This window comes from Alligator mississippiensis, chromosome 4 (assembly GCF_030867095.1).
Source record: "Alligator mississippiensis isolate rAllMis1 chromosome 4, rAllMis1, whole genome shotgun sequence".
Taxonomy (NCBI): Eukaryota; Metazoa; Chordata; order Crocodylia; family Alligatoridae; genus Alligator; species Alligator mississippiensis.
Window position 1 is genome coordinate 232,279,855 of NC_081827.1, and position 27,245 is coordinate 232,307,099.

Consider the following 27,245-nt stretch of genomic DNA (forward strand, 5'->3'; position numbering starts at 1 on the left):
AATTCTGACAATAGTGGCAATGCCCTCAAGGGCATGACTGTGAGTACCAACAGGGCTGTAATGTAAATGGTCTTTATTAATGGATGGACTCGGCTCCTGACTCCTTTTCTGGTAGTCAGCTCCGCGGACCATAAGCAGGCCTGTTAGGTTGCTGTTAAAAGAATCTAGACTAGGACGCTAACAAATGTTAATGCGTATGTCCTCAGATCTGGACATAAAAGTATGAAAGGTATTGAGGGATGATGTTTTATTGAATTCAGATGCTTTAAAGACTTGTAGTTCTGTCTTAAGACATTGATGTTACATGTGTTTTCTCTGAAGGAAATGTCCACCATTTGCGGACCTTTCACTTTTACCACTGATAACTGTCCCTGTATGTCTCTTTATGCGCGCTTATACCTACCAGTATCACTGTAACTGAACTACACCGCAGATCCTACTTTGGTTCTGCCAATCTTACCAACTGATCTTAGAGCTGTGTTTGCTTAATGAGCCAGCATCATTATACATTTATTCTCATAGATGATCACTCTAAGGAGCAACCTCTCCTGCTTAACAATGGGATAGTTTGTAAAATGATGCTAAACAATGCTGGTATAATTCCTGACCTGTTAGGAGTGATGTTTGCAACATATCTCTCAAGCACAGCAGATCTATGCATTAATCCTATGTTTTGGGGCCTTTAATTGCCTTAAATATTTGCTTCTAGATCTGTGTTTCACACATTTTATTTACATGGTTTATTTTTCATTTTATGAACAAATCGATAACCAGACAGACTCTTTACCACACTGGATTAGTTTTATTTATTCTCTTTGAACTTGATTAAAAAGCTGTCAAACATAAGTCTACATTTTATCAGCAGAATACTTTTACAAAACGGTAGAAGATGTGTATTGCTGGAAACATACATTTTGAAATAAAACAATATTTGATATATTCTAGACAGTTACCCTTTTGTTTATCCATGACAACTGAAGCTAACCATCAAATGCATAAATTGATTCAAGTCTAGCCAAGTAATCCTAAGGGCATATGAAAAGGCTTTTTTTTAAAGTTCTTTCTAGATGAATTTAATGTAGTTCACCAATAAAACATCCTCAAGTGCATAATAAAAATTCTACATAACATGACATAGCTAGGGAAAGAGGGAAGATGTACAATGTGATGAAGAATCAAAATGGATGTTACGTTAAAAATGAACAGTCACACAATTTCTACACATCATGTACAGTATTTAAGAACAAATGTCCAGCATTTAATTTTGTCTATAATTTTTTAGATAGAACGTTTATAATATTGCAAATAGTAGGGCTCTTCTTCTTTGTTTAAAAAAATGTTCATTGGAAACTATTTTAACTGTCATTTTTCCCAGGAGAAAGATATCATACAACATGTCTTTCTAACTTTCACTGTATATCAAGGAAAACAGGTATATAATATTCACAGCAAAAAAAAAGGGCTACAAATGTGGAGACATGTCTGTTCCAATTTAACTATGTTTCATACATTATAAAATCCACTATCCTCCATTGCTGCATGTCTTACCAGCCATTGTATATGCTGGTAAGCAGCATTTCCTGTGGTCTTTGGCCATATGCTCTACACCCAGCTTGAAAAGAATGGGACACAAAATGACACATGGAGTGCTGGCAACATGAAACTCACAAAGGGTTAATGTAGAATACATATAGGCAAATGTTGACAATATTTTTTATTCCAATGTTTGAAAATTAAACACAAAATCATCATTAAGTTTTCACAAAATGAGGCATCTGTCACTTGAAAGAAAAAGAAATATTTCAGAAATATGTTTACAGAAATGTAAAAATATTAGACATCAAGACAGATGTGAACATTTTCAATAACAGGCCCTGTCTGTCAGTCTTCCTCAGAGCTGAAGATCTTACTGTACTCACTTAACATAAGTTCAACTATCTGGTTTTGGTACAGCATGTGGACTGCCATGTTCCCTGTCTCCTTTTCAGGTCTAAGGAGTGTTGGTCCAAATACAATTCCTAAGCTTTGTGTTGACATAAGATTCACGGATTCCTTGGCTGCTATCCTGTTGACGAAAGGGAAGAATTGGTTAAAAATGAGGGATGTCAAAGGAGTCGCTGTTGCATTTGAAGTAGAGACACATTTTACTGATTCTCCTAACACTGATGTTTATTTGGTTAAGTTATCAAAAAGTAAGAAAAGGGGGAGGGAAGAGGCAATATCTGGCAACATGACAAACAGTGAAAGTAAATTCAGTTGCAGACAGCAAGATATGTACTCATTTGAGATTTTTGGGATTGGAATTCAGTTCTTAGGTAGAAAGGCACCAATCCTTAATTTTTTAAAAATTTGTTTTATAATTATGGCTGCCCACTATCTAATTACAATAATTTGAATAATGAATATTAGGCCCCAAATCAGGCCCTTGAGGTTGAAGGAGGTTTAACTTGTTTGGAGGTTCCAGGATGTAACTTGTCTGCTTCTGCTAGCATGGCCATCTATATAGATACAGTGTTGGGTACTCATGGACAAAATAAATGAAAGATCACATGAAACAGGGTGCAATCACACATGCATTTGCAATGGGTACAAATCACTGGAATGCTCTGACCTATTAAAGTTAGTATGTGAGATAATCCTTGCCTGAAAGGGAGCAACTTTGCAATTCTAGGATGGCACTTAGCACATGCTAAACTGCTTGAACATGCATTTGCTCATGTTTTAACTGCACTTAGTAAGTGTTAAGTTGAACATGTGACACCACCTTTCGTTGCTTCTGTTACTTCCAACTCATTCAATTAAGGAATGAAGAAACCGAAAGTAGTTTGAAAGGATAGTGAAATATATACATAACAGTATGTTGGTGTGCATATCCTGACACAACGTTGCTTAAAAGAAAATAAGACCCAACACCTTAACTCAGAGTTTTGGAAACATTGCAACATTAGGCATCTTGATTGCCTATCACATTGAGAAAATGTTGACATTTTGTCTGTATAGAAAAGGCTTTTAGGATTCTTGTAGAGATGACCTGAAGATTTAAGAACAATATTAATGATGGATGTAGTTTAGGTGGCTAGTTTTGAAAGCGTGACCATTGGGTTAGATAGATCCCCAACTGACATAACTTGGCAATGTGTAGTGAGTGGGGTTATACAATTTTCTACCAGTTGAGGAGCTTTCCTACAATCATCAGCAATATCCTCTAAACTAAGTGAGTTTAATAATCTTGTAGGAAGTATTTAAGAACTCTAGCCCATGCAGGAAGGTTGATCTAAAGTCACCAAGATTAAGGGACTGTCTAGCAATCTCTACCAGGAAGATCCAACTGAACAAACATCTAGTTCCTTAAAAAATTGTAAAATATACTAACTGGGAAAGACTCTAATATATGCATTCTTTTAAAACAGTTACCTTTACTAATGAATGCAGACTAAAGGCAACTTCAATACTTTATACACTCCCTTGATTTTTTTTTTCATTTTTCTACATTTTATAACATTTTAGTTTTAACACTTTATCATTCTGCAAGAAAAAGGGGTCAATATCCTGAAAGAACTGCTGGAGCAGTCCTGTATAAATGTGTGTGTGTGCGTGTGTGTTTATTTCACATACCTTTTTAAAATCCTGATGGACATTTTTAAAAAGTAGATTTTATTCTGTTCTCTAATACTTTTTAGTGAAGCTATAGTAAGCTATGCTAACAGTCTCAAGAGCTGCATGAGACATCATCTGTTCTACCCTTTAGAGAAAGGTTCCTTTCCTGTTGGTGGGTGGGTCATGCACTGAAGACCCCCTTGTAGTGGAATCATGCCAATCGTATAGTTTACAACATTCCTTGAACACAAATGATCATTTAGACTTTCTGCACATATAAATAGGAAGTATTACTGTAATTCTGTCTCATACTTGTACTGTGGTGTCCATTATACAAAACACTCTCCATATGGCACTTATCAGATTGGCTTAATTATTAGTTTCTTAAAATATAGCATCTTCATTGTAATGAAAAAATATAACCCAAATACATTATTTTTCCACTGTGGCATTATTAACTTACAATGTTCTATAAGTTGGGAAGAGAAACTACCTGTTAATAGCTTAGGTGCCAGTTAAATAAATGTAACAATCTGATAGAGACCACACATTTTGTTCTAGTTGCAAATATTTTTTCATATGGTCAGTCACTTCCAGAATACAAGAAGCATTTATCATCTGATTAAAAAGGTCTGGATTTTCAGACATGTTTGTATTTCTGCTTAATCTTAAGTATACAAATGGTCGCGTGGATTTCAGTTTAACTTTCCATGTGATAAAAATTCCATATGGAAGTACATGTTTGAGGGATCAGTGCATAAAAGTTTGTATGAATGGGTGAGACAAACCACTGTCAGGTGATGAATTTGAGGTCAGTCATTGCCAACCAATCCTACCTTTTAATTTACTCAAGTTGCTATGGGCATGTGTACATGTGCATTTAAGCTGGCTTAAATTTGCTGCACAGTAAGTTACTGCATAATAAGCAGGAATAGGCCAGCATCTACAAATACAGGCATTAAAGTGCATTAATGCCTGTGCATTAGTCCCAAGTCAGTCCACACAAACAGTGTTACTGTGCAGTAAGGTTTCTACATGTGTGTTACTGCACAGTCTAATCGGGCATAAATTTGATACCTGCGTAATGCAGGTATCAAATTTACACTCGCATTGACATAAGTCACATATTTGCTGCACAGTATAGGCATGCATATGTAGACATGTGCCTGTACTGCGCAGTTATTTTGGTTAATGAGCAGTAAATGCACACGTGTATACACACCCAATGTATTGTAAAGTAACATTTCCTTTTGCTTTGCAGTTGCCAAAACAAGGCTTGTTTGGGAAGTCCATTATCCAGAATCATCAGCACGTGGCCAAGGTAGGTTCCCTTAATCTCCTGTACTATTTGTGCAGCTGTTGTTAATTGTGCCTGCTCCAATATCTTAACATTCTTCATTCATTCTGACCACTTTAATCTGAATGTCCAGCTTAGGCATCCGGACTGAAAACTGTTTCACTTCCCTTGGATGGACTTGCTGCTGTTCCATGACTCTGATTCTGAGAGGAACAAGCTTAAAACTTAAGGAACAAGTTAGGCAGCTCCACCATGTCAGTCTTTTACTGTACAAAATTCAGCAAAGAAGAGAAGATGGTGGTAGTTGTGTCCCCAACACTTTGTCCACTAGCCCTGAGGGTGCTTACCTGGAAAACTAAATCCCTCTTCTGCTTGATTTGGAGCAGGGATTTTAACCTGAATTTCTTACAACCCTGGGGAACGCTGTAGTCACCAGCCTACTGGACGAAAGGAGTATACCACCTCAACATTGTCCTTTGTACAAGGTAAGCACAGTGGGAATATTTAGACCATGCCTTCCAGGTCAGGAACAATGCATGAGAAAACACATAATGTGTAAAAACTGTTATGGTTTCAGACACTGAGGGCTCAATCCCATTTCATTTTATATGCTTAAATGGCTGTTATGCAGCTGCATAACTACAATTCAGCTCTGGACATGCAACTGTTCATCTCAGTAGGGTTGTGTTCTGGCTGATCTGATGCTCTCAGGCTGGGTACGTCCTGAAATTTCAGTCTGTCAGAAAATCCATTGTGGGGGAGAAAGGATGAGACCCTCTTATAGGAAGGTCACTTGCCCAGAGAATAGGAAACCCAGGTTCTAAGACCTCCCTGACCCAGAGGGGATTTGAGTCTGCATCTTTGCAAAGTGCTCTAACCACCCATAAGACTAAGACCAGGCTACCAGCGGGGCATTATCTAGATCAGTGCCACTCAATCTTTCTGCCCCATGGGCCAGATAAGTGGCATGAGGCCAGTCTGCAGCTAGATCTCTTGTCAGGTGGGTGTACAGGGTCGGGCTCTGTGCCCATATCAAGCCCCATGCACCCAAATGAGGCCCTGCCTGCCCAGGCTGGTTCCAACACTGCCTCAGCCCAGCCTTGCATGCTGGAATCTGGCCCGGTGCTGCCCCAGCCCTGCATGCAAACCCACGCTATCCAGCCTGCTGGATACACCTACAAGTCTGGAAATTGTACGCCTAGGCCTACAAGTCTGGAAATTTGGCAGCAGTGGAGAAGCATTAATGATGCCCACCACTCCCCCACCATAATACTTAACATGTGGTAACAGGGTAATGCTTAACATGTGGCCTGGTGGCTGGAGCACTTTGCTGGGAAGCCAGAGATGCAGGCTCAAATCCCCTCTTGGGGGACTCTGGAATCCGTGTCTTTTTGTTCTCTGGGCAAGAGCTGAGCCATGAGGCTATCAGGCCTCATCCTCCTCCCTTCGGCTTCTAGGCAGGGTTGCGTGCTGGGCTATTTCGTCACACAATATCGCCCTGAGTAGCTCACTGTTATCCTGAGTTGGATATCTGTGTGCATATCAAGTGGCAAAAATGTAGATGACTAGGAAATCTTGTGGGAAATTAGGCACTTAAGGAATTTAGGTATTTCTAGGCTTAAAGAAGATGTTTTGAGGATCTAAACAGGTCTTAAGTTACGTATCTAAATCTTTTGCAGTATAGCTTTCTGTCTCTCTGAGGCAGAATGACTCCCCACACTGGAATCAGCACCCACAACACAAAGGCTTAATCGAAACCCATATGAGAAATTAGTAGTGTTATAATATGGTCTGTTAATTAGGGTTCTGTTCCAAGGTCTGTAACTAATTTTCTGTATTAATCAGGGCAAGTCATTTCACATTTCTGTCCCTCTCCTTTTGTCCTCTCATACTTCCTATATTATCTTTTTAGTTTGTAAGTTCTTTGGGGCAGATACAATCTCTATGAATTTGTACAAAATCTGGCATACAAGAGCCCCATTTTGGTCCTCTACATACACATATAATATTAATAAATATAACATCTTAAATAGCCCCTGGCTGTTTGCGTAACTGTATTGGTATTGCTGAATTGTGGCCACAATAAAAAAGACTACTTTTAGCTAATTTAAATGGTCCAATATAAAATAAAACTACAAGAAAAAGCACAATTATCTGCAAAAGCATTTTTAAATGGTATTTACAATTTGAGGAAAATAATTAAGATTTTATGGCTTTATACCTTTTTTAAAATACAAATATTTACCAGTTATGCCTGCCATATTTTCTTCCATTTACAAAAACAGAAAAACAAAGAATATCCACAATATAAACTACTCCTATAACTGCACAGCAAAATTCTGTTGATTAAGAAAAAAATAGATAAAATGGGCAAGAATTCATGTTTGGCATGAGAAGAAAAAGTGATATACAGCTTACAACATAAACAAGGAAAGGAAATGCCAGAGCTACTTTTTGTCAAGCCCAAATGAAAGGAGCAATGATCCATCAATTTAAGATAATTTCAGAAAGAATCTATAATCCAGTGCTGCAGATGTTGAAACTGTGTCCAAAAAAAGGTGAGCTGTATGCTGTTTTTGCTCAGTTTTTTCTTGCAAAAAGTGAGTTGAATTCCCAACTCAAAGACTGTTTCAAGTTCTTTAAGATCACAAGCCATAAGATAGTTGTACTGAAAAAAAAAGATCTCATTATTAATAATAATGAAAAGAAATTAATGATGGATTAAAACTGCATAAGTATCTGATAGAAGGGCTCTAATATCAATGACAGATATATAAGCAAAAATACTTATTTAATTTGTGCTTTGGCTGTTGCCAAGGTAACTGGAAACCGAAGCTAAGTAACTGAGTGCAGGACAACTATACTCCTCGTGTGGTCATTGTACACTGAGCTTGGCTCTCCAGTCCTCTGTAAACTTACAGCTCTCAGACACTTAACTGTGAAATCATGATTGAGTTTGAAGCTGGAGATGACAAGTCTTCAAATAAGCTGACTGCTAGTAAATGCAGTTCAGTGCTTTCTACTCTTTGTGAGCAACTGAAGAACAGGAAAATAGATCCTACTGGTGACACTGCTTCTCAATCACTTTAAGGCCTAAAACTGTTCATGGTACCCCTCCCTTTCCCCTCAGCCCCGCCAAAAAAAAAAATGTTAAGGTAAAATCCATTAAATGTTGATAAAGGAAATATTTGATAAAAGTAAAGCTGGCTAATGTGAAAGTGTTTCACTGTCCTCTACTGGATGGAATCAGAACTCTTTGACCTTGTTTCATAAGCCCTTTACAGCAACAAAAGCCTCCAGTTTGGCCCAGATGTAAGGATAGTCTCTGCAAGTCAATATCCATTTTGCTGTTTTGCAAAGTTAATTTTCAGGAATCTGATTCTGTTTCTCTTGAAGTAACTGAGTAACAGATGATCTAAATAATCAAATGTTTCAACTACTGAAACACTGTAGGTAGGTGTAGGCAACCTTTTCCAGCCGCAGGCCAAAATGACCCACCCAGGGTCAGAAGCAGGATGCTGCCAAAGCCCCACACCCACAGGCTGGATCCAAAGGGTCCATAGGCCATAGGCTGCCTAATCCTGTTATAGGTCATATCATCAGCTAGTATAAAAGTCCATCAAGTTCACTGAAGTCAGTGAATTATACCACCAACTCAAGCATGTTACTCTGGGCATTGCTGAGAAGGGAATTTGAGCCATGCCAAAATGTAACAAAAAGAAAATTAACATCTCTAACTATCAATATTTAGCCCCTTATGTACAATTTGTATCTGTATATACGTGCGTGTGTGTGTGTGTGTGTGTGTGTGTGTGTGTTAATACCTGCACGCACGTATGTAAACTATGGAACTCAGTGCCACACGGTATTGAGGCCAAGACCTCAGAGAAATAAAGGATAAATAAGAGATTTATCATAAGGATAATAGTTCATGAAAAACTCCATACTACACAACCAAAGAAAAATATGCATGCACGATATATATGACATCTTTCTTCTTGACATACCCGCTCACCTCCTGGAGTTAGGAAGGAAGGCCCTCTATGGACATGTTATGGAGCGGTTCTCAACCTTTTTAGACTAAAGGAACCCCTTGTTAGGTTTGAGGCACTCCTCCATAACTTTTGTGAATTGAGCAGCAATTGTAATAAAACTACTTTATTTATTATAGGGCTTACCTACAGGGAGCAGGCAGCAGGACAGGGGCGTAGCTGGGCAGAAAGAGCTGAGTCTGCCCATATACGCTTATCTCCTCACACCTGAAGCCCGAGCCTGCTTTGATCTGCTTATCTCCTCACATTTCCTGTGGCACCCTTCAAAGGATCTCACATCACCCCAAGGTACCCTGGCATCCTGGTTGAGAATCACTGCTCTAGACCTATAGCTCTCCATTACAGAGTTTCTTGCATATTTTCCAGGGACTGATACTGAGCACTGTCAAAAACAAGGTACCTGAAATAGATGGATAGATGCCGTGATTTCATCTGTAAATTCCCATGACCTAGCTCAATGGGTAAAAGACTCTACGTTACATACATTCACTGTGCCAGTAATTATCCCCACATTAGCTTATATGTGCTTCCTCTACATAGTCAGGCACACAGAAAGTTAATGTTTTAACCTGAAAGACAATCTGTTATGGGCATGTTTCCGTTGCCTGAGATACTGAATGTACTGCTATTAGGTACATCGTTGTTAACAGTCCGTTTTGCTTTGCAGTCATTGGCTTTAGGGTAGGCTTTATGTGGTAGTTCCTGATTTTGTGATATTGCAGATCTTCTAATCAGTTCTAATATGTTCACATTTTACTTTTATGATGAACTGATCCTAGTTGAGCATTTTACACTTTCCCCCTAAAAGCTGATTTGCAGAAGTTAAAAAATTGTTGGTATATTTTTATGCTTGGTTTTAGTCACAAGATGTTTGGGAGGGAAGTCATCCAACCTTGAAATAAAATCTTTATTGAAAGTAATTCTACATCCATGCCAGTCAGATGCATTGTAGGATCAGAACAGATGTCCCAGGGGAAAACTATGTGCACCAGACAGGGTTGATTACTTGGACCTCCTGTCAGTTCTTAAGTCACTGACAATGGCTGAGACATTCAGTACAAGTTTGTTTTCTTTATTCGGGAATAAAGTTAATATACTTACCTTAACTGTGCCAAATGTACTGGAAAATAACCTGATAATAAAACGTACCAACCTACAAAGTGATAATGTCTCTGTGTATAAGCACATTTTGACAGGGCTTTTGCAGACTAGTTGTGCAGTGTTAGGAAGGAAGTACATATACAACATGATGCACAGATAGATTATCAGGTTTCCTCTGAATGCGGTTCCTTTTAATTCAAGGCCTATGTTATATACTTTTCTGATAGACAGCATATTATAGTAAAGTAATTTCCTACGGTAAACTTACTTCAACCCAGCTATGTGTGTTGTTTTTTCAAGAAGATTGTAAGTGTTGTTTATTATTAAGAAGACAACTGAGGTGTGTGGCATGACTCTCGGAGTCATTTTAAAACACTGACAACAGTAAGTGTCCTTTTATGAAGCGCCTTGTTTTCTGACCACGCAGGGATATTCCATATTGTAAGGGAACTGTGTGCATTTTGTAAGATTACTCAACTCAACCCAAATAGTGAAATGTAGCCTTTGCAGAGGACTATCACAATGCTTAACCCCATCTTGAGATACTTACCAATATAATCAATGCAACTGAGCCCCTGGTACCATAAGCCCAATTTATTTAAACTGTTCAGTTTGTTGCAACACAAGGTAGATAAATTTAAAATTTAGTAATAAATTGGGATACTCGATATTTTATGAATGCAAACTAACCCTCATTATTATTTATGTACTTACTTTATGGATGATTTGCTCAGTTGCAGTGCAGTGGTATTCACTAGCTGATGAAGCTAAGTAAATGCAAACACTATCAATCGAATCCCTAGCTTGCTATTTGTTAAATTCGTATACTATGTTTTGTAAGTAGGTTTCTGTGCATGTGTACGTAGTATCTGAGATTTATGCTTTCTAGTTGAATTCCAAAATATTACATTACAATGTATACCCTTTTCAAAATGTACTATGTAGTTTATTCTGTAATGAATATATAATTCAGGAATTACAGGAAATACCTAAACTTTATTAATATAGTTGTAAACTATTTTCTTTCATCACTCTGCTTTACATTCATATTTGGTCCAACTGTTGAACTCAGAACAATACTATATCAGATGAGCAATAGAGAAACCAGGTCAGACACTAAAAGAGAGGTCAGAAATAGTTCAGCCATATTAAGGGCTTGCTCTCACTGAGCCTTTGTAGCTCCTGGCTTACAGAAACTCCATAGGTTTCCTGTACTCTGCAGCTGTGGACACTAATTATTACTCTTTGGGGAAAATCCCTCCTCTTTTGACTCCTTGGGATACAAGATTCAGCATTTAGCACTGCCTCCTTCTCCAAAATAGCCTTTGACTGTGCTCATTGGACTGCTATATAAAGTAACTGGCAGCTGATAATGACAAATTAGGAATCGGCATCCTCAGGGAATCCCCATACATACCTTATCCTGGGAGTTTGTTGCTGGTGGTCTATACTGGAGCCATGATATTAAAATAATGTCTAAAACAAGTCTGAAGATAGGTTATTACTTGGCTGAAAGGCTAAGAGCTGTGAACAGCTGGAGAAAAGCATTTAATCTAACTGTTGGCTTCATCCTTATTTAATAGGAAGAGATATCAAAGTAACAGTTTGACATAAGCCATCATTAGTCAACACCCCAAAACTCAGGTAAGAGAATTGTTTCATCTCTTCAGGTGGCAAGGCACGGAGGAAAGAATCCGGACTAGTCTTCAGGTGCCTGAAATCATACTTAAACAGATGTTAGGCACCCCAGTCCAAGAAACTGATCTGGGAAGCCTAATCCTGGAGGTGTCTAATTTCATTCAGCACCTCCATTTTGAGTTTAGGCTATCAAATATGTATAGAAGCAGCCCTCTCTAAATAGCCAGAGCACCCAGCTGCCACTTGGGTGTAATTTGATCCCGTATGGGGCAGACTGAAGCCTAAACTGTCCCTAAATCTCTGGAGATATGCAATCTCTGGGGTTTAACACACAACATTAGCATTGCCTTCACTACAAAGTGCACCATGCATCCAATAACTCATCTGGAGCAGGAGCTCCATACAAGCCTAGTGGGGCACCTATATACAAGCAGCAAGTCTGCTCAGACATGCTGTACTTACAGCGCATTGGAACAAACTCAATCAATCAAGTCTGCTGGAGCATGGTAACGAGCTTAAGTTAAAACACTCCCACTGCCATTTTTAAGCAATGGGATGCTGATGTATGAGATGCTCCAGGTGCTTTAATTAGAGCAGCTCTTGGATCCAGTCTAACTAAAGCTCCCCCTCTCCCCTAGACAATGTATTTAAACACCCATGGTTAGAGATGCTTATATGGGGTGCTAGCCCTACCTCGGACCTGGAGGACTTAAGCTTCCCAGAAGAGTGCCCTAACTTCCAGACAGTAGAACTACATGGGTCAAGGTATCCACCTGCGGTCCTGTTCAAGCCAGGTCACTGTGCAAAAAGGCATGTTGGAATTACAGCCTTGGAAGGAAAGCAAGTGTGAGGCTTTAGCCTGATGCTGTAGCCTTGGGTTTAGGTATTCTACTGGGAACAGGGATCCCTAGGTTCTGGTCCCTGTCCCAAGCTTTGTTTATCCATTTTACATTAGATAATCACTGGATAAAAATAGAAAATAACTCTAACAGTCTGAATTTGCTTTATTCAGTATAATGTTGCATACCCCCTTTATTTTCACAGTATCCCAGTAACATCAGGTATTCTATTAGCATCTGTCTCATATCTGTCTTCTAGGGTAACTTCTGCCTTTCATGTTGCTGGAAGCAGGGACTAGAACCCAGGACTCCTCCCTCCTTCCTAGGGAAGTTTCTAACTGCCAGGCGACAAAAATCATATTCTCCCATGGTTGGTGTCTTCCATGATATTTCTAGCTCCACAGTCATGTAGCACCGCTTGCCCTGACAACTTTGTACTCTGGTGGTTTTGGCAGTTCCCAACAACATGAGAGACGTGAGTTTGAATCTTGTAAAGCTGAAGTGAGCCTATAATCCAAATCTACCAGATCCTGCATGAGTGCTCTGACCACTAGAGTACAAAATATATGTGTGGCAGGACCATCACCATTATCTTTAGCTAGGGTGCTGCCCTCAAAAGAAAATGCAGCATTCTGCATCTCTAGCAGCCAGAGGCATCTAATTTGACCCCTGATTCTAACACTTAAACTCTCAAGAAGGATGGGAATTCAGATCCACATATTCTGGGAGCCATGTACTTTTTGAGGTTGGGTATTGCAGTTCTCAGGGCCAGAAAGTCAAAATCATGCTGTAGATCTAGTCCTACGTGACTTCCCCTGGGTCACACACTCAGGTCAGTGACAAAATGGGGAACTGAACTGAACCCTGAATATCACCCTGCCCTTAAACTATATGATCTCCTAGCAAATGTGAGAGCTAGTTATGTCAAAAATAGTCATCAGATGCTCTGCACCCCACTGGAGTTTTGCATGAAGGCCGATGCCTGCGGTAAAGAGAATGTATGTGATCAGGGGCAGTGTGACCTGGGAGGATATGTAAAAGTCTAGGACTCATGGGGGACATTCATTTCTTTCAGTTTCTATCTACTAACTGTGACCTTGGGTGACTCAGAGATTTATCAAATGTTCCTGCTTTTAAACAGGACTTGAATTCCAGGTGCTTTTGAAGATCACCCTTAACATGTACAAATTGGGTTTCTAATTTATACAATGAGATAATAATATTTACCAATCTTTGTTAAGTGCTTTGAGAGCTACAGTCCAGAGCTTAAGGGCTCTATAAGTGAAGTGTACTTCAAATACATATTTTATTTTGAAATGGGGACAGAGAGGTAGTGAAGGAAGGATGGGGCTCTGTTTCCCTTCTTTATTGGCTTTGCTTATGACTCCACGGTTCCAAACCCTGTCCATGCAGAGGTGCATATCCTCAAACTGTCTCTTGTCTTCTCACCTGCTTACAATTATTTTAGTTTCATACATAACAAATCTGGTCATGCCACCAGTGATTTTTGGTAAACTTCCAGAAGGTCAGTGGCTGGATGAAGGTCATGAAATGACCCAGGTGGGTTCTGACTCATACCAAGTTTAGGACTCTTGCTTTTCATTTGGTTATGAATGTCCATATTGTCTTTTATATTTGACTTGCACTATACTTGTGACTGAATACAAACTGATTTTGATTAGGATTCTTAGAAGTATATGAAGGGATATCTGGATAATGCATCTAGGTGAGTAATTAATCCAGCTCCTTGGGCCAGATGAGTGGCATGGATTGGTCTGTGGCCTGGATCTGGTGCATAGGGCCAGTCCACAGGACTTGTCCACAGGCCCAATTCAGCATGGAGGCCCAGCCTGCAGGCCTGATCTGAAGCCATGGCAATTCACCTTTCTGCTGCATGTCCAAACACCAAATTTCCAGACCCATGGGGAGCTGCAGGCTTTATCTTGGTCACCTCTTATTCCCACAAGAATAAGAAGCATCACAAACCTCTCCACCTACAGCTTCAAGTGCAAGGCACACATCTTTGACCTTGCCTTCTTCTTAGGAAGAGAATGGAAGCAAGAAAAGCACTCATGACAGATGTTAAACAGGTGCTAATATGTTAGTTACTCTGGTGACAAAGTATCTAGCTAGGCACCTAGATACTCTGGTGAGAGAGAATATAAGAAGCTACATAACTTTGAATAGTTTCAGACCCAAATATCATGCACAGCCCTACTTATTGCATTCTTGACTGGCTTTGAGCCTTTTGCCTGTGGAAACTTCTAATTTCTTGTTCTATTACTACAACTCTGACTTCTGACCAACTATCTATTGAATAACTTGGTCTTTTATAGAGCCAGAATCTATAAGTTTTGGGGGCCTGTGTGTCCCAGAAGGCAACAGATACTTTTATAAGAAAGCAGCTTGAAGTTTCTAAATTACGTTTTTTTTTTTTAATTTGGGAATGCCTGAAGCCAGATTTCCTTGCAACATTACAATAAAAAGCAGTTAGGTAACAATCTCACTTGAATCAAGAGCTGCAAATACAGAACCTTTATCATCAGCACAGCACATCCAAAAATGTCTTTGTAAAATAAATCAAATTATATGAGTTAATTGATTCCAGGCAACATCAGCAACTGCAGGTGGAAACTGAATAACAGGATGTTTATTAATGAAGGACTATTAATCAAAATTGACAATACCAATTCCTGTTCCTTTTATTGGAATTCTACCTGCAATGTCCATAGACATATTTTGTTTAATTTTCAAATATAAATTTGTAAGAAAAGAACATGTTAACACTTGGGATTTTTGCTGGAGATGTAGGGCTATTTGTTTAAACAGTGAAAGGATATCCTAAATCCAATTTGACAGGCAATGCCAAAGATGCCAGTGGTAATTAATTAGCACTTAATTTAGACCACAGAACAACAGGATATGGAATTGGTGCTCAGTACCATTTCCCCTTAGGCTTCATCTCATGAGGGTCAGGAGTGTGGCTGTTACACTGAAGGTCAGTAAATAAATTGGGGGAACACACTGACATGGGACTTTTCGTGATAGATATCTTTCACCCTTGTTACTGCCTCTGGCTATCATTGATGAGAAAGGGACTGTGACTGGTTTGTGAAGAATGTTGTATACAAGCCTGATTCAAGCAAGGTAGAATTTGAACTCACATGTCATCTACTAGTCACACGAGAAGACAGAAATAGAGCTATTCCAATGTATCTCTGTGCTGGAAATACACTTTTAAACACATCTGGGAAAGCTTGAGGAAGTCTGACAGGCGAGCAAATTCACTTAAAAGAAGTTCTTAAGTTTGCTAGATTTGTGAGCTTAGCTTTAGCTTAAGCTTAATTAAAATCAATAGAAGATTTTAAAGTGAAGAGAGAAATTAGGTCAGCGAGGGAAAAAACACATGTTTCCTCATTATGCTGTTGACTTTGTCTCTAATAATAATATTCAGCACTGTTCGTCCACAGAACTTGAAGTTCTTTACAAAGGTGGATTAGCAAGTTATCTACGTTTTCCCAATGGGGAAACTGAGTCTCTAATATACTAAGTGACTTTTTCCGTAATTGCATAATGAGTCTGTGGCAAAAACTAGAACTCAGTGCTGCTGCTTAATCCATTTTCCTGTTTGCTTTTATAAAGTTTGGATGACACTCAAAAGTGATGTTACATGGAAAATAGCTTTCAGGCGAACTAGTAGTGGCATACACAGTTGCGATAACTGGAATGTTTTGTTTTGCTGGAGAGAAAAATGGAAAGCTACTGACCACCAGCAATTAGTACAGTAATGTAATTCTGCAGCTTCATAGCAAGCTTAGTGCCTCCGGGTAAAAACAGGTGTCCTATTTTTTTTTCCTGGGGAAAAAACCTTCTATCCTGGGACGCTACAGATGTACAAACTCATTGTCCTACTTTAAGTCCCTGTGAAGTATCTGAGATAACATTGAGACAATCACAGATAATTTGAGTTAATTGTCATTCAAGCTGCATGTGTAAACAACTGTCCCATGCCTGTTTTGATTCCAGTCAAAGGGGATAAAGATCTGTTTTTACTTTCAGTTGCACAGTACTGTCCCTTCCTTTGTTTTAACAATGTCAGCACCTCTACACTTGCAACAACCAAAAACTCTAGCAGAGGAGAACAAGATTACAAACTTAAAAGGATGCACTGGATATGGCCTGAACCCAGGGTACAAACAGAAGTGACAATTTTTGCCTGATCTGGCCACAGAAATATAGCTATGACCAAACACAAGTGCACGACTGCAGACAGCTTAAAAAATGGCTGACCAGGTGACAATCTGACCCCTCATTGCATGAGGTATCAGATAAAGATGTTTCAAAATGCTGCGTGTTTTGTAACTTGTGTCTGTGGAGCTCCCAGTCTGTTGCTGTTTTTGGAATGGGAGGGGGGGAAAGGGAGTGGAGGGAGTTTGGTCTGGGGGGTTTTCAACCCCCCCCCCCCGGGGAGGAGCAGATGGAGCCCCCCTGAGGTAGGTGGGGGCTCCAATTCACCCACCTCACCTTTCAGCACCAGCTGGGGAGCCCCAAGAATGAGCTCCCTCCACTGCCTTTCCCCCCCTCCCATTCTGAAAACAGCAAGCACTGGCAGAGAGCCCTGGCCAGCGCTATGGGAACCTGGCTGCAGGCTCCCAGCCACAGGTATATTCCCCTCCCCTGGACCCAGCAGTGAACTTCTGTTTGGTCTGGGGTAACGCTGTAACTCAGAACGCTTTGCAAAAATCATTCTGAGCTATAGGTGGGAGCTGCACTTCTGTCTGCACGCCTGCTTCTCTGGTTTTTACCTGTTCTGCTACAAACCCTTTTGTTCTCTCACCTGATGAGAAGGAGCAGTGCGACTGGCATTGTGGTTCAGTGGTACTATGGGTTTTCTGAAGTTGCTTTTCACAAGTTATGCTCTGTTACTCTTCAGAAAACCTTATTTTCTCCCATGCCCTGCACAACATGATCTCTAAGAAAAGCAGAAGTGATACCAAGCTCCTTTTATACAGGTTTACTAATTGCACTAGTAGAGAGGTATAACAGGGTAGCTCTGTGCCTAAGCAGCATGAATGACACGTGCCCCTGGAGGCTGGGGGGGGGGCACAGCGGCAGCAGGAGCGTGGTGGCGGCAGCAGGAGCATGGTGACAGTAAGCAGGGGAGTTCCCGCAGACGCTGCTGGCGAGTGAGCCCCTTTTTGTAGGGGGTGCACTGCCCAGCTCAGGAGGTGCATATGTACCTGTGTGCACCCCCTACGTGTTGCCTCTGCCAAGCAGTGCTGGTAGTGTGGCTGGCTGGTCACAGAGGCAGCAGTTATTTTTATGCCTTCCCACCCTAATTTACTGCCTGGGACTGCTACCTTCTCCCTGTTCCTCCCCTTTCGGTTATGTTACTGTACTAACAATCCTGTGCATTTGGTTTCCTGTCAAGGCTGTCTACTGTTGATACAGCATGCTTAGAAAACATCCTGAGGAATTTTAATTGGGTTAATATTTCCCTTAATTTTACTCTCCATGCAATAGGTGAAACTTTGACCATTACTGCTGAAGTCACAAAAAAATGTCAGCGATGTCAGTAGTGCCAGGAAGAGTTGGAATTTTCAAATGGAGGCGCTCAACTTTAGGCAGCTTGTTCCAGTGACTCTTGAATACTCTTAGGACAAACTTAGCTTTATCCTGCCAATAATGCATAACTTTTGTCCAGTATCATGAACAGATGTTTCTCTTCTATATGGTAAGCAATATTTCTTATGATACGCATAGCACAAAGTTACACTGGCACTTCCCTTTTTTTGTGAAGTTTTAGATATGTAGGTGCTTCATATATAATGTGTTCCTTTCTAGTTTTAATCCTTGAATAACCTGTGGGGATTGGCCCACTACATTTCCCTCAAAAATGAAATCTTTTACCTATATTGTCCCTCTTTTGCTGATAAGATTAAAACCTGCATACAGAAAAGCAATGATTATGCATGGGCTGTGACCCCAACTACAGCTCCTAGACCTTCAGGTTTAGTTCTGAGCTCTCCACAAGCTACTAATGCAACTTATAGACACTGTATTTGTATCAGATTTGAAAGATGCTTTAACATGCCTCCCAGCATTGAAATTGTTTCAGCACTGATATTGAGCATGAACAGGATGACTGTATCTCCTAAATGCACTAGTGAGTATGTGCTATCCAAGATCTTTGATTTCTTTAAACTTATTTACATTTCACATCCCCCTGAGCAATGTATTTACTATGTCAACATTGTCTTCTTAACTCACACTTTGTTTGTCTTGTTCACGCACCTTAGCTTGATGTTTATTCTTTTTGCATGTGTAGCACACTGCACTAGCTACATGAAGTGCCTGGAGTGGACATCTTGTGTCCCACCAACCTCTGCCTTTGTAGACTATATCCTTTATTGTATGCACTGCAAATCTGTATCTTCCATTTCCACCTCCTCAGCTTTAAATAGGATTTGTGCGTTCAAATTCATCTTATGTGTTCACTTATCCACCTGACTGTCTCAAAAGGTCATGTGGCCATAGCCAAAACTGGTCCCATTTGCCTTGAATGCTCAATGAATGTCCAAAATTTTTGTACATGGAGGGCTCCCTCTTCTAGGAGTTACCAAATCACACTTGAACCTGCTATGCTGAACATTTCATTTTCTGTCCTTTCATTTTCTATCAGGCTAAAAAAATTCTGCTTTCCTGCCTCACTTCCATTAAACATTGTAATGAGTCTGTAGCTACAAAAGGATCTAGAATAAAGGTGGCCAACAACTAAGATATTTTTCTTTGTAGTACATTGTTTTTACTTGTAACCTAGAGCTGAAGGAATTCCTGCCAAAATCTTTAAGCAGGGGGGAGAGGAGCTCACATCACCGCTCCATGCCCTCATCTTAAAGATCTGGAATGATAAGGAAATACCAGATGACCTCAGGGATGCCATGATCATGACAATCTTCAAGAAAGGAGACAAGTCTGACTGTGGTGTGGAAATTACAGCAGATGGCCAACCATCTCCTTCCACTTGCTGAAGAGCTCCCGGAGTCTCAGTGTGGATTTAAGGCATCAAGAGGCATTATTGATGATGATCTAGTTGAGGATGGTTCTGCTTTGAGCAGGGGTTGGACAAGATGACCTCCTGAGGTCCCTTCCAACCCTAACTTTCTATGATTCTAAGAACTGACATAATCTTCTCTGCTTGCTAGCTGCAGGAAAAATGCCGGGAACAACCCCTTTACATGGCTTTCTTTGACGTCACAAAAGCCTTTGACTCTGTCAACTGAGAAGTGGTGTGGAGGATTCTTCTGAAGTATGGACACCTACCGATATTCATCACGATTTTATGCCTACTTCATGACAGTATGCAAGCAGTGGTTCTCAGTAATTGATCTATCATAGATCCCTTTGAGATTAAGATGGGAGTTAAGTAAGGCTACATCCTCGCTCCAACACTCTTCTTGATATTCTTCACTGCAGTGCTACATCTGACCACAAACAAGCTTCCAGTTGAAGTGGAGCTAAACTACCAAATGAGTGGTAAGCTGCTTAATCTCCGCTGACTTGGAGCCAAAACCAAGACCATCCCAACCTTAATCAGGCTCCAGTATGCTCATAATGTAGTAGTATGCGCTCACGCAAAAGAAGACCTTCAGGCTATCGTCAATGTTTTTACCAAGGCATACACAGAAATTGGACTGACACTTAACATTTAGAATACTTAAGGTCCTCCATCAACAAGCTCTTAATGAACAGACTCCAGCTCTGATAATTCAGATTTACGGTGAGACTCTGGAGAATGCTGAGTAATTCCTATACCTTGGAAGCCATCTCTTGCAGAAGGCTACCATTAATGAAGAAATCCAATGTCACATCAAATATGCAAATACAGCCTTTGGATGCCTGAGGAAATGGGTGTTTGAAGATTGCGACATCAGATCCAAAACCAAGTTCATGGTTTATCAAGCAGTCATGATCCCCACCTTGCTCTATGGAGCTGAGATGTAGACAACGTACAGCAAACACCTCAAGTCATAGATTTATAGATGTTTGGTTTGGAAGGGACTTCAATAGATCATCGAGTCTGACCCCCTGCCTTGGGCAGGAAACCACTGGGGTAATCTGAGAAGGGGGTTGGACAAGCCGGTGCATGTCTAGCCTCCTTTTAAAGACCCCCAAAGTAGGGGAGAGCACCACCTCCCTTGGAAGCCCATTCCAGATTCTGGCAACCCTTACCATAAATAAGTTTTTCCTGATGTCTAACCTAAAGCTGCTCTCTGTCAGTTTGTGGCTGTTGTTCCTAGTTACTCCAAGGGGTGCCCTGGTAAACAGAGCATCACCTATTCCTTGCTACTTCGCCCCCACCCCCACTGATGAATTTATAGGCAACCACAAGATCACTTCTCAGCCTTCTCTTGCAAAGGCTGAATAAATCCAGGTCCCTCAATCTCTCCTCGTAGGGCTTTGCCTACAGGCCCCTAACCATACGAGTGACCCTCCTCTGAGCAGTCTTGAGGTTGTCCACATCCCTCTTGAAGTGTGCCCAAAACCGGATGCAGTACTCCAACTCCTGACCAATGCTGCACAGAGGGGAAGTATCACCTCCCTGTACCTGTTCATCATGCACCTGTTAATGCATGATAAAGTGTGGTTAGATTTACTGATCACTTCATCACATTGATGACTCATGTTCATCTTGGTGTCAGCAATGACTCCAAGATCCCTTTCCACTGCTGTGCTTCTGAGAAGGACCTCCCCCAGCCTGTAAGTGTGCTGGTGATTCCTTCTCCCTACGTGCAGCACTTTACACTTATCTTTGTTGAACTGCATCCTATTCTGTTCTGCCCACTTTTCCAACCTGTCCAGATCCACCTGGATTTGTTCCCTACCCTCTAGTGTGTTACCCCATAACTTGGTATCATCTGTGAATTTGGACAGGCTGCTTTCCATGCCCTCAAGTCACTGATGAAAACATTGAACAGCACAGGTCCAAGGACCAAGCCTTTTGGGACTCCACTGCCCACATCTTTCCAGGCCGATACCAACCTGTCCACCACCATGTTCTGCATGCGACCCCTAAGCCAGTTTGCCACCCACCTGACTGTATAATCATCTATGCAAGTCACTGGAAAAGTACCATCAATGCTGCTTGCAGGAGATCCTTTGAATTCAGTGGGTAGACAGATCCACCAGCATTAGCATCCTCTCACAAGTAAACGCCATAAGCCCCAGGGCAACGATCATCTGACATCAATGTTGCTGGGCTGGCCATATCATCTGGATGTCAGACTCCAGACTCCTGAAGCAAGCTCTATTCTCCCAGTTCAGTCAAGACCTATACCCAAGAGGAGGGTAGAGAAAGCACTTCAAGGATATTCTGAAGGCCAACCTGAAAAAATGTAACATCAACGTATGGGAGGTGATTGCTCAGGACCACCCCAAATTGAGGAAGTCTGCTGCAAGGATCTAAGTACTTTAAACTTGTTGACAACAGCAGGTAGAAACATGGGGCAGAGACAGTGTGTTTCAGACTGAACTAGAACCCAGAGCCACTCAGCCTATATAGAAGCATGTACATGAGCTGCAACAGAGTCTGTACATCCTGGACAGGCCTCCTCATCCATCTTCACACCCACAGATAAGACAACCATAGGAGACAATCATCCTTGACTGTGAGGGTTTGCCAGTGATGAACAACCCAAATCTACAGACCTGGCTGATATGCTACTGAGCTGACCTAAACTGTTCTACTGTTGAATTCAGCAATAGAAAAGAAGAAGACCCTGGCAGGTGAAGAGTTGGCTTAGGTGACTGTATGACATTTGCTCTCCGGGCAGCTCTGTTTTAAAAGCCATATCAAACATCCCTGAAGGAAGAAGAGGGTGTGGGACCTCAGGAGAGTGTGGCCAGTGTTGTTGACTATTTGCAGCTGTCGGAAAGGCCAGAGAAGCCTTTGCATCCATAGTGCAAATCAGCACAGTTTTCAGGTGTATGCATCTGAAAGCTAAATTAATCTAATCCTGAGCCTTGTTATGCTTCTGCCCCCTTGGCAGCCAAGAGAGGGAGATGAATGGGATCAGGGGAAAAAAGAACAAGCTGGAGGACAGGTGGCTCCATGAGATAGATACTGCCCTGCAAGGATGCAGGCCCTAGCTTCTAGCTTGGACCCTTGATCCCAATAGGATGGAAACTTCCCCACTGCTCTCCATTCATGCTAGCTAATCCATATTAAATGGAACGTGCAGATGGCTCAACTTCAAAGTGGGCTTGAGGAAGGGACTGGGTAATGCCTAACCTTTAGTGAGCTGGTAGAGCATTCTTCTGGGAAGTCAAAGCAATACAATTCCTAACCCCTTCTGGGTAAGGGGGGTCCTAGAACCTGGATCCCCTGATTCCTAGGTGAGTTTCCTAACAACTCAACTACTGGGTTCAAAACATGAAAAGGCCAGTTTCTTGTACCCCTAGAGTTTAACATCCATGAGCCATGAGTTTTTGCCAGATGGAATTTTGTGACCAGCTATACACATGGCCATAGCCACGTACCTCTCTGGTCAGGGTTTAGTCTTCTGTGTGTGCACAATAGCTGTATGGATGATTACATGTCCATCCAGAATGGTAGTGGAATCTCATACTTTTGTGCAAATGCCAAAAATTCTACTTGGACAGCTAGAAAGCTGCAACTTGGAAACAAAAAGGGTAAAAGAATTTGAGCCTTCATGTTTCCAACAAGTACTATGTGTTAGGGAGCAACAAAGTGGTTAATAATGTATCTTCATAAATTTCTAAAGACTAGGCTAGATTTTTATGAATATGCTCCTAAAGATGGAGACAAGGGCCTAGTGGGATTTTGAAGTGCCAGAGTACCTAAGTCCCATGAAGAAGTACTGCAGAGAAGTACCTGGGAGTTATAGTAGACCATAGGCTGAATATGACACAACAGAGTGCTCTTGTTACAAAAGCAGCCAACAGCATACTGGGTTGTATCAGCAGAAATGTCACTTTCAAACTAGAGAAAGCGGTTCTTCTGCTCTTCTCAGCACTGGTGAGGCCTCACCTGGAGTACTGTGTCCAGTTTGGGGCACATATTTCAAGAAGGATGTTGATACACTGTAAAGAGTCCAGTGGAGAGCAGCCAAAATTATTAGGGGCCTGGCAAGAAAGACTTATGAGGAAAGGCTTATGAGGGTTATTTAGTGTGGAGAAGAGAAGACTAAGGGGGTACTTGATAACAGTCTTCAAATACCTGAAAGGCCATTATAGAGAAGCTGGAGATGGGCTTGTCTTTGGCCATAGGGGACAGGACTAAGAGTAATGGCCTCAAACTTCAGCAGGTGAAATTTAAGTTTGGAGGCTAGGAATAATTTGCTGGTTGGTTACCAGGATGGTCCAGTATTGGAACAAGCTACAGAGAAAAGCTGCATCCTTGGAAATTTTGTAGAGACACTTGGCTGGGATGATTTAGTCAGGGATGATCCTGCCTTGAGCAGGGATCTAGACTAGATGACTTCCTGAGGTCCCTTCCCAGCCCTACTTTCATATCCTAGCCTTCTATTTAGTGGACAGTCCCACTATTTAGAAGCCTAAATATTTTTTACCATCCGGTCCCTGCGAAGATGAATGAGTTAGTGACCTAAAGTCTTCTGTGAAAATATCTTTGGTCCTTGTAGTGAATTCTGCTCTGGTGCATAGATGAATTTGCAGTAAGACATCTTTGATTCCTTATGTTCTCCATATTTTGCCTTTCAGATTGCATCCACTGACCTCTGCTAACCTGCTATTGGAGTTTTCTGCAATGTCAATTGAAATGACATTATTAAATAGGATTAAGTTGGGCTGTGACTGGGCAGGAGTCTATTTGTGTGTATGGAAGAAGACCCTACACAACTTTTACCTCTTAGATGTGACTTCAAAGTTCGTAGAGAGAGTGCCATTAATGCAAGCATAATTTGAATCCAGTCTACAGAAGAAAACAATGTATTCAGTCAATAGGAGTGAAGTATGGATAATAGGAACACACCAGTGCAGTATGTATGTATGTATCTAGTATGTATCTATCACATAAAACCAGGTAACAGACTGTATAATGGACATCAACATGATATGGACCATTATAACATATAAAAATAAAGGATCAGATTCTGCATTTTGCCTTGGTGAATATGTCACTTTGAGGGTAGCTGCCACAACTGGAATCCCAGAAATGTCAGGAGTAAAGGTGTGTGCAGGTTAGGTAGAGTTTCTAGAAGATCTGTATGATAAAGATCTTTGGCTTTCAACACAGCAGCCTGCCTAGGAAAGGAGGGCATGTGGTCACAACATGAAACAACAGAGTATCAAACTGGTATAAGATGCATATCTTAAACAAGAGAATGGCCCCAGCTCCAGGCTTCTTTCCCAAAAATTGTCTTCTGATACTCTGCACTAACAGGCCAACTTCTGCCAGCATTATCAACATAAGGCCTCTCCCCAGTCCTTCCTAAGTTTTTGTTACTACTGGTGGGATCCCTCAATAGGGTTGCCAACTCTGACTGAAGCTATTCTGGGAGATTTTTTTTTCCCCAACGTGATGTAATGTCATTAATTGTACTGTTCATCCCATTCACAATATCAATCTCCTGGATTGCTTTCAACAGTCACTGGGAGATCGATGCTGATTCTGGTAGCCAGTCTGGGGGGGTTGGCAATCCTATCCCTCAATAGGTCTCTCTTTCTCTGTCTCCCAAGGGCTTCTTTGTTCCACAGGCTTACAGCAGCAGTTTCTAGCACTAGTAAGGATGGCGAGAGGATTAAGAGGAGATGGGCAGTCCTGGTGATTGCCTTCTTTTCAGGTTCCTCCTCTCTTTCTTCCCAGCTTGAGTATTTTTAAAGGCTCACAACATAATGGAGAAGCAATGAGAGCTGCAGAGGAGGAGACAGAGAGGTAGCTTCTTACAGAACAGCAGTCATGCCTTCTAGTGGCTGGGGATGAGAACGTCAGAGGAAAAATCCTGGCTTCTGAGACAGAGGCAACTGCGGGACTCTGACACCACAGAGGAGACAAGTAAGATCTATCACACACTTGGCTATGGGTTAGTCATTCCACAGATTTATGATTTTACTTTGTGCCATAATGCGTAATGTATGAAAAGATAAATATTTTCCATTCAGTAACATCTTGCCTTTTCATCTAACTCTATAATTTTAATTATAAAATGAACATAACCTGTATCAAATTATGATTTTGTTAACATATTGAATGAGGACAAGAAAAATAAATACCAGATTTTGTACTATACAGGCACATGAAGGTATAGTAAAAAAATCTGGTTTCCTTGACCACATTGTCATAATATGCATATATAACTGCTTATTGAATCCAGGCTGTGTAGACAACAGAAAGAACACTGGCTCCATACCATCACAATGCATACCCACAACAAAGAGGAGGAAAGAACAGGCTCTTTCATTGTGTGTTTCTAAGTATTACCACCATAAGGGCTAAAAACATTACCTCTGTCTGAAGTATATCTATGTATCCATGCATAAGTTATTCACTGGGTTCCCTGAGCACAGTTGCTGAAAATATTAATATATTCAAATTATATTCTAGCTACTGCAAAAACAGTAGATCAGACAAATGTATTAAAATCTCTTCAGACAAAAGGAGTCATGTTATTTATAAAGTCTCCCCCTCCCCCTTTTCTTAAAGCCTGGAACATAAACCTTCATCATATATAACATACTAGAAAGCAAGAAGATCCTTAGATGTCAGAATGTGGGTTTACATTTGAATGTAATCATAGAACGCTGACTATTATAGTTCCCATAAACAAATTTTCACTGATATTATGTAACTTGTGCTGTTTGTAAAGGAATAAAGAAGGGGAAAGGCTAACTGAAATGCACAAAGCCATCATTCAAACCCTGCAGTTCAAAACACTCTGGGCCAAACCTTGAGGTTGGGACAAACTGCACAACAGAGACTGAGCATTGCAAAACCATTTTAAAGCATGCATCTGCACTCCTGTGATCCTGGAGTCACTATGCGCCGAGCTGGTTCCCTGGCTTAAGTCAGAGCAAGATGAGGGCTGTGTGAGCTTATGCTAACTGCCCTGAAGGGTCAAAACAACAGCCAGGGGAACCAGAAATTTGTGCCGATGTTTCATCTGCTCTAGCCACACCTCCGTCCCTCTGCACCAGTGGACAAAGAAGTGCTGTAAAAAGTTTTTTTTTACTGAAGGATCCCCCTGCCCGCCTCCCACTTGGCGTTGGGGTGACTCTCCCAGAGACAGACACACAAGATGTATATTTATGTTCAAGACAGCAAAGCAACATAAAATGGCTGCACCATGCACAAGAAACTCACCCGATGACTTCAGTTTTAAGCTTACAGAATTTCATAAAGTTGACATCCTTTTCCTCACCTATCCCCTTTAGACAATATTAACTTATTGGTTAGCAAAGAGAAGAACTTATACCAAAGGAGAGGAGGCCTTTGCTATAGACAGTGGCCAGTCATCGATAAGATGTTTTCCTTTCATCCATATTTCAGGACTTCTCACTGTCTTACAAAGATATATGGCATATTTGACAACACTTTACACTATTCAGATTTGCTTCTCTGCCAGTGGCTGTGCTAAGGTCTTTTATCAGTGACAACAAACAAAGTAGGTGGTCGTCTACCTCTTTCCTTGCTTTAAAAATAAAGTGACACTTTTTTCACAGCCTGAAATGATTATGGAAGCA

At 40.9% G+C, this 27,245-nt stretch overlaps 1 protein-coding gene and 1 long non-coding RNA gene across 2 annotated transcripts in view; one reads left to right on the plus strand and one right to left on the minus strand.

Moving 5' to 3' along the window:
- Positions 1-782: 782 nt before the first annotated feature.
- The window catches only part of ARHGAP15 (Rho GTPase activating protein 15), a 503,050-nt gene continuing 476,587 nt past the window's right edge, over positions 783-27,245 (minus strand). The window contains exon 14 of the mRNA XM_006266996.4: positions 783-2,065. Within this exon, the coding sequence (XP_006267058.1) occupies positions 1,882-2,065 (184 nt within the window). The 3' untranslated portion in view covers positions 783-1,881. The remainder of the gene's footprint in view (positions 2,066-27,245) is intronic.
- Positions 4,393-24,663, plus strand: LOC132250410 (uncharacterized). The gene is made up of 6 exons (XR_009462129.1): positions 4,393-4,918; positions 5,028-5,379; positions 7,180-7,452; positions 9,066-9,234; positions 18,048-18,258; positions 24,267-24,663. It is a non-coding gene; the product is annotated as an uncharacterized LOC132250410 (long non-coding RNA).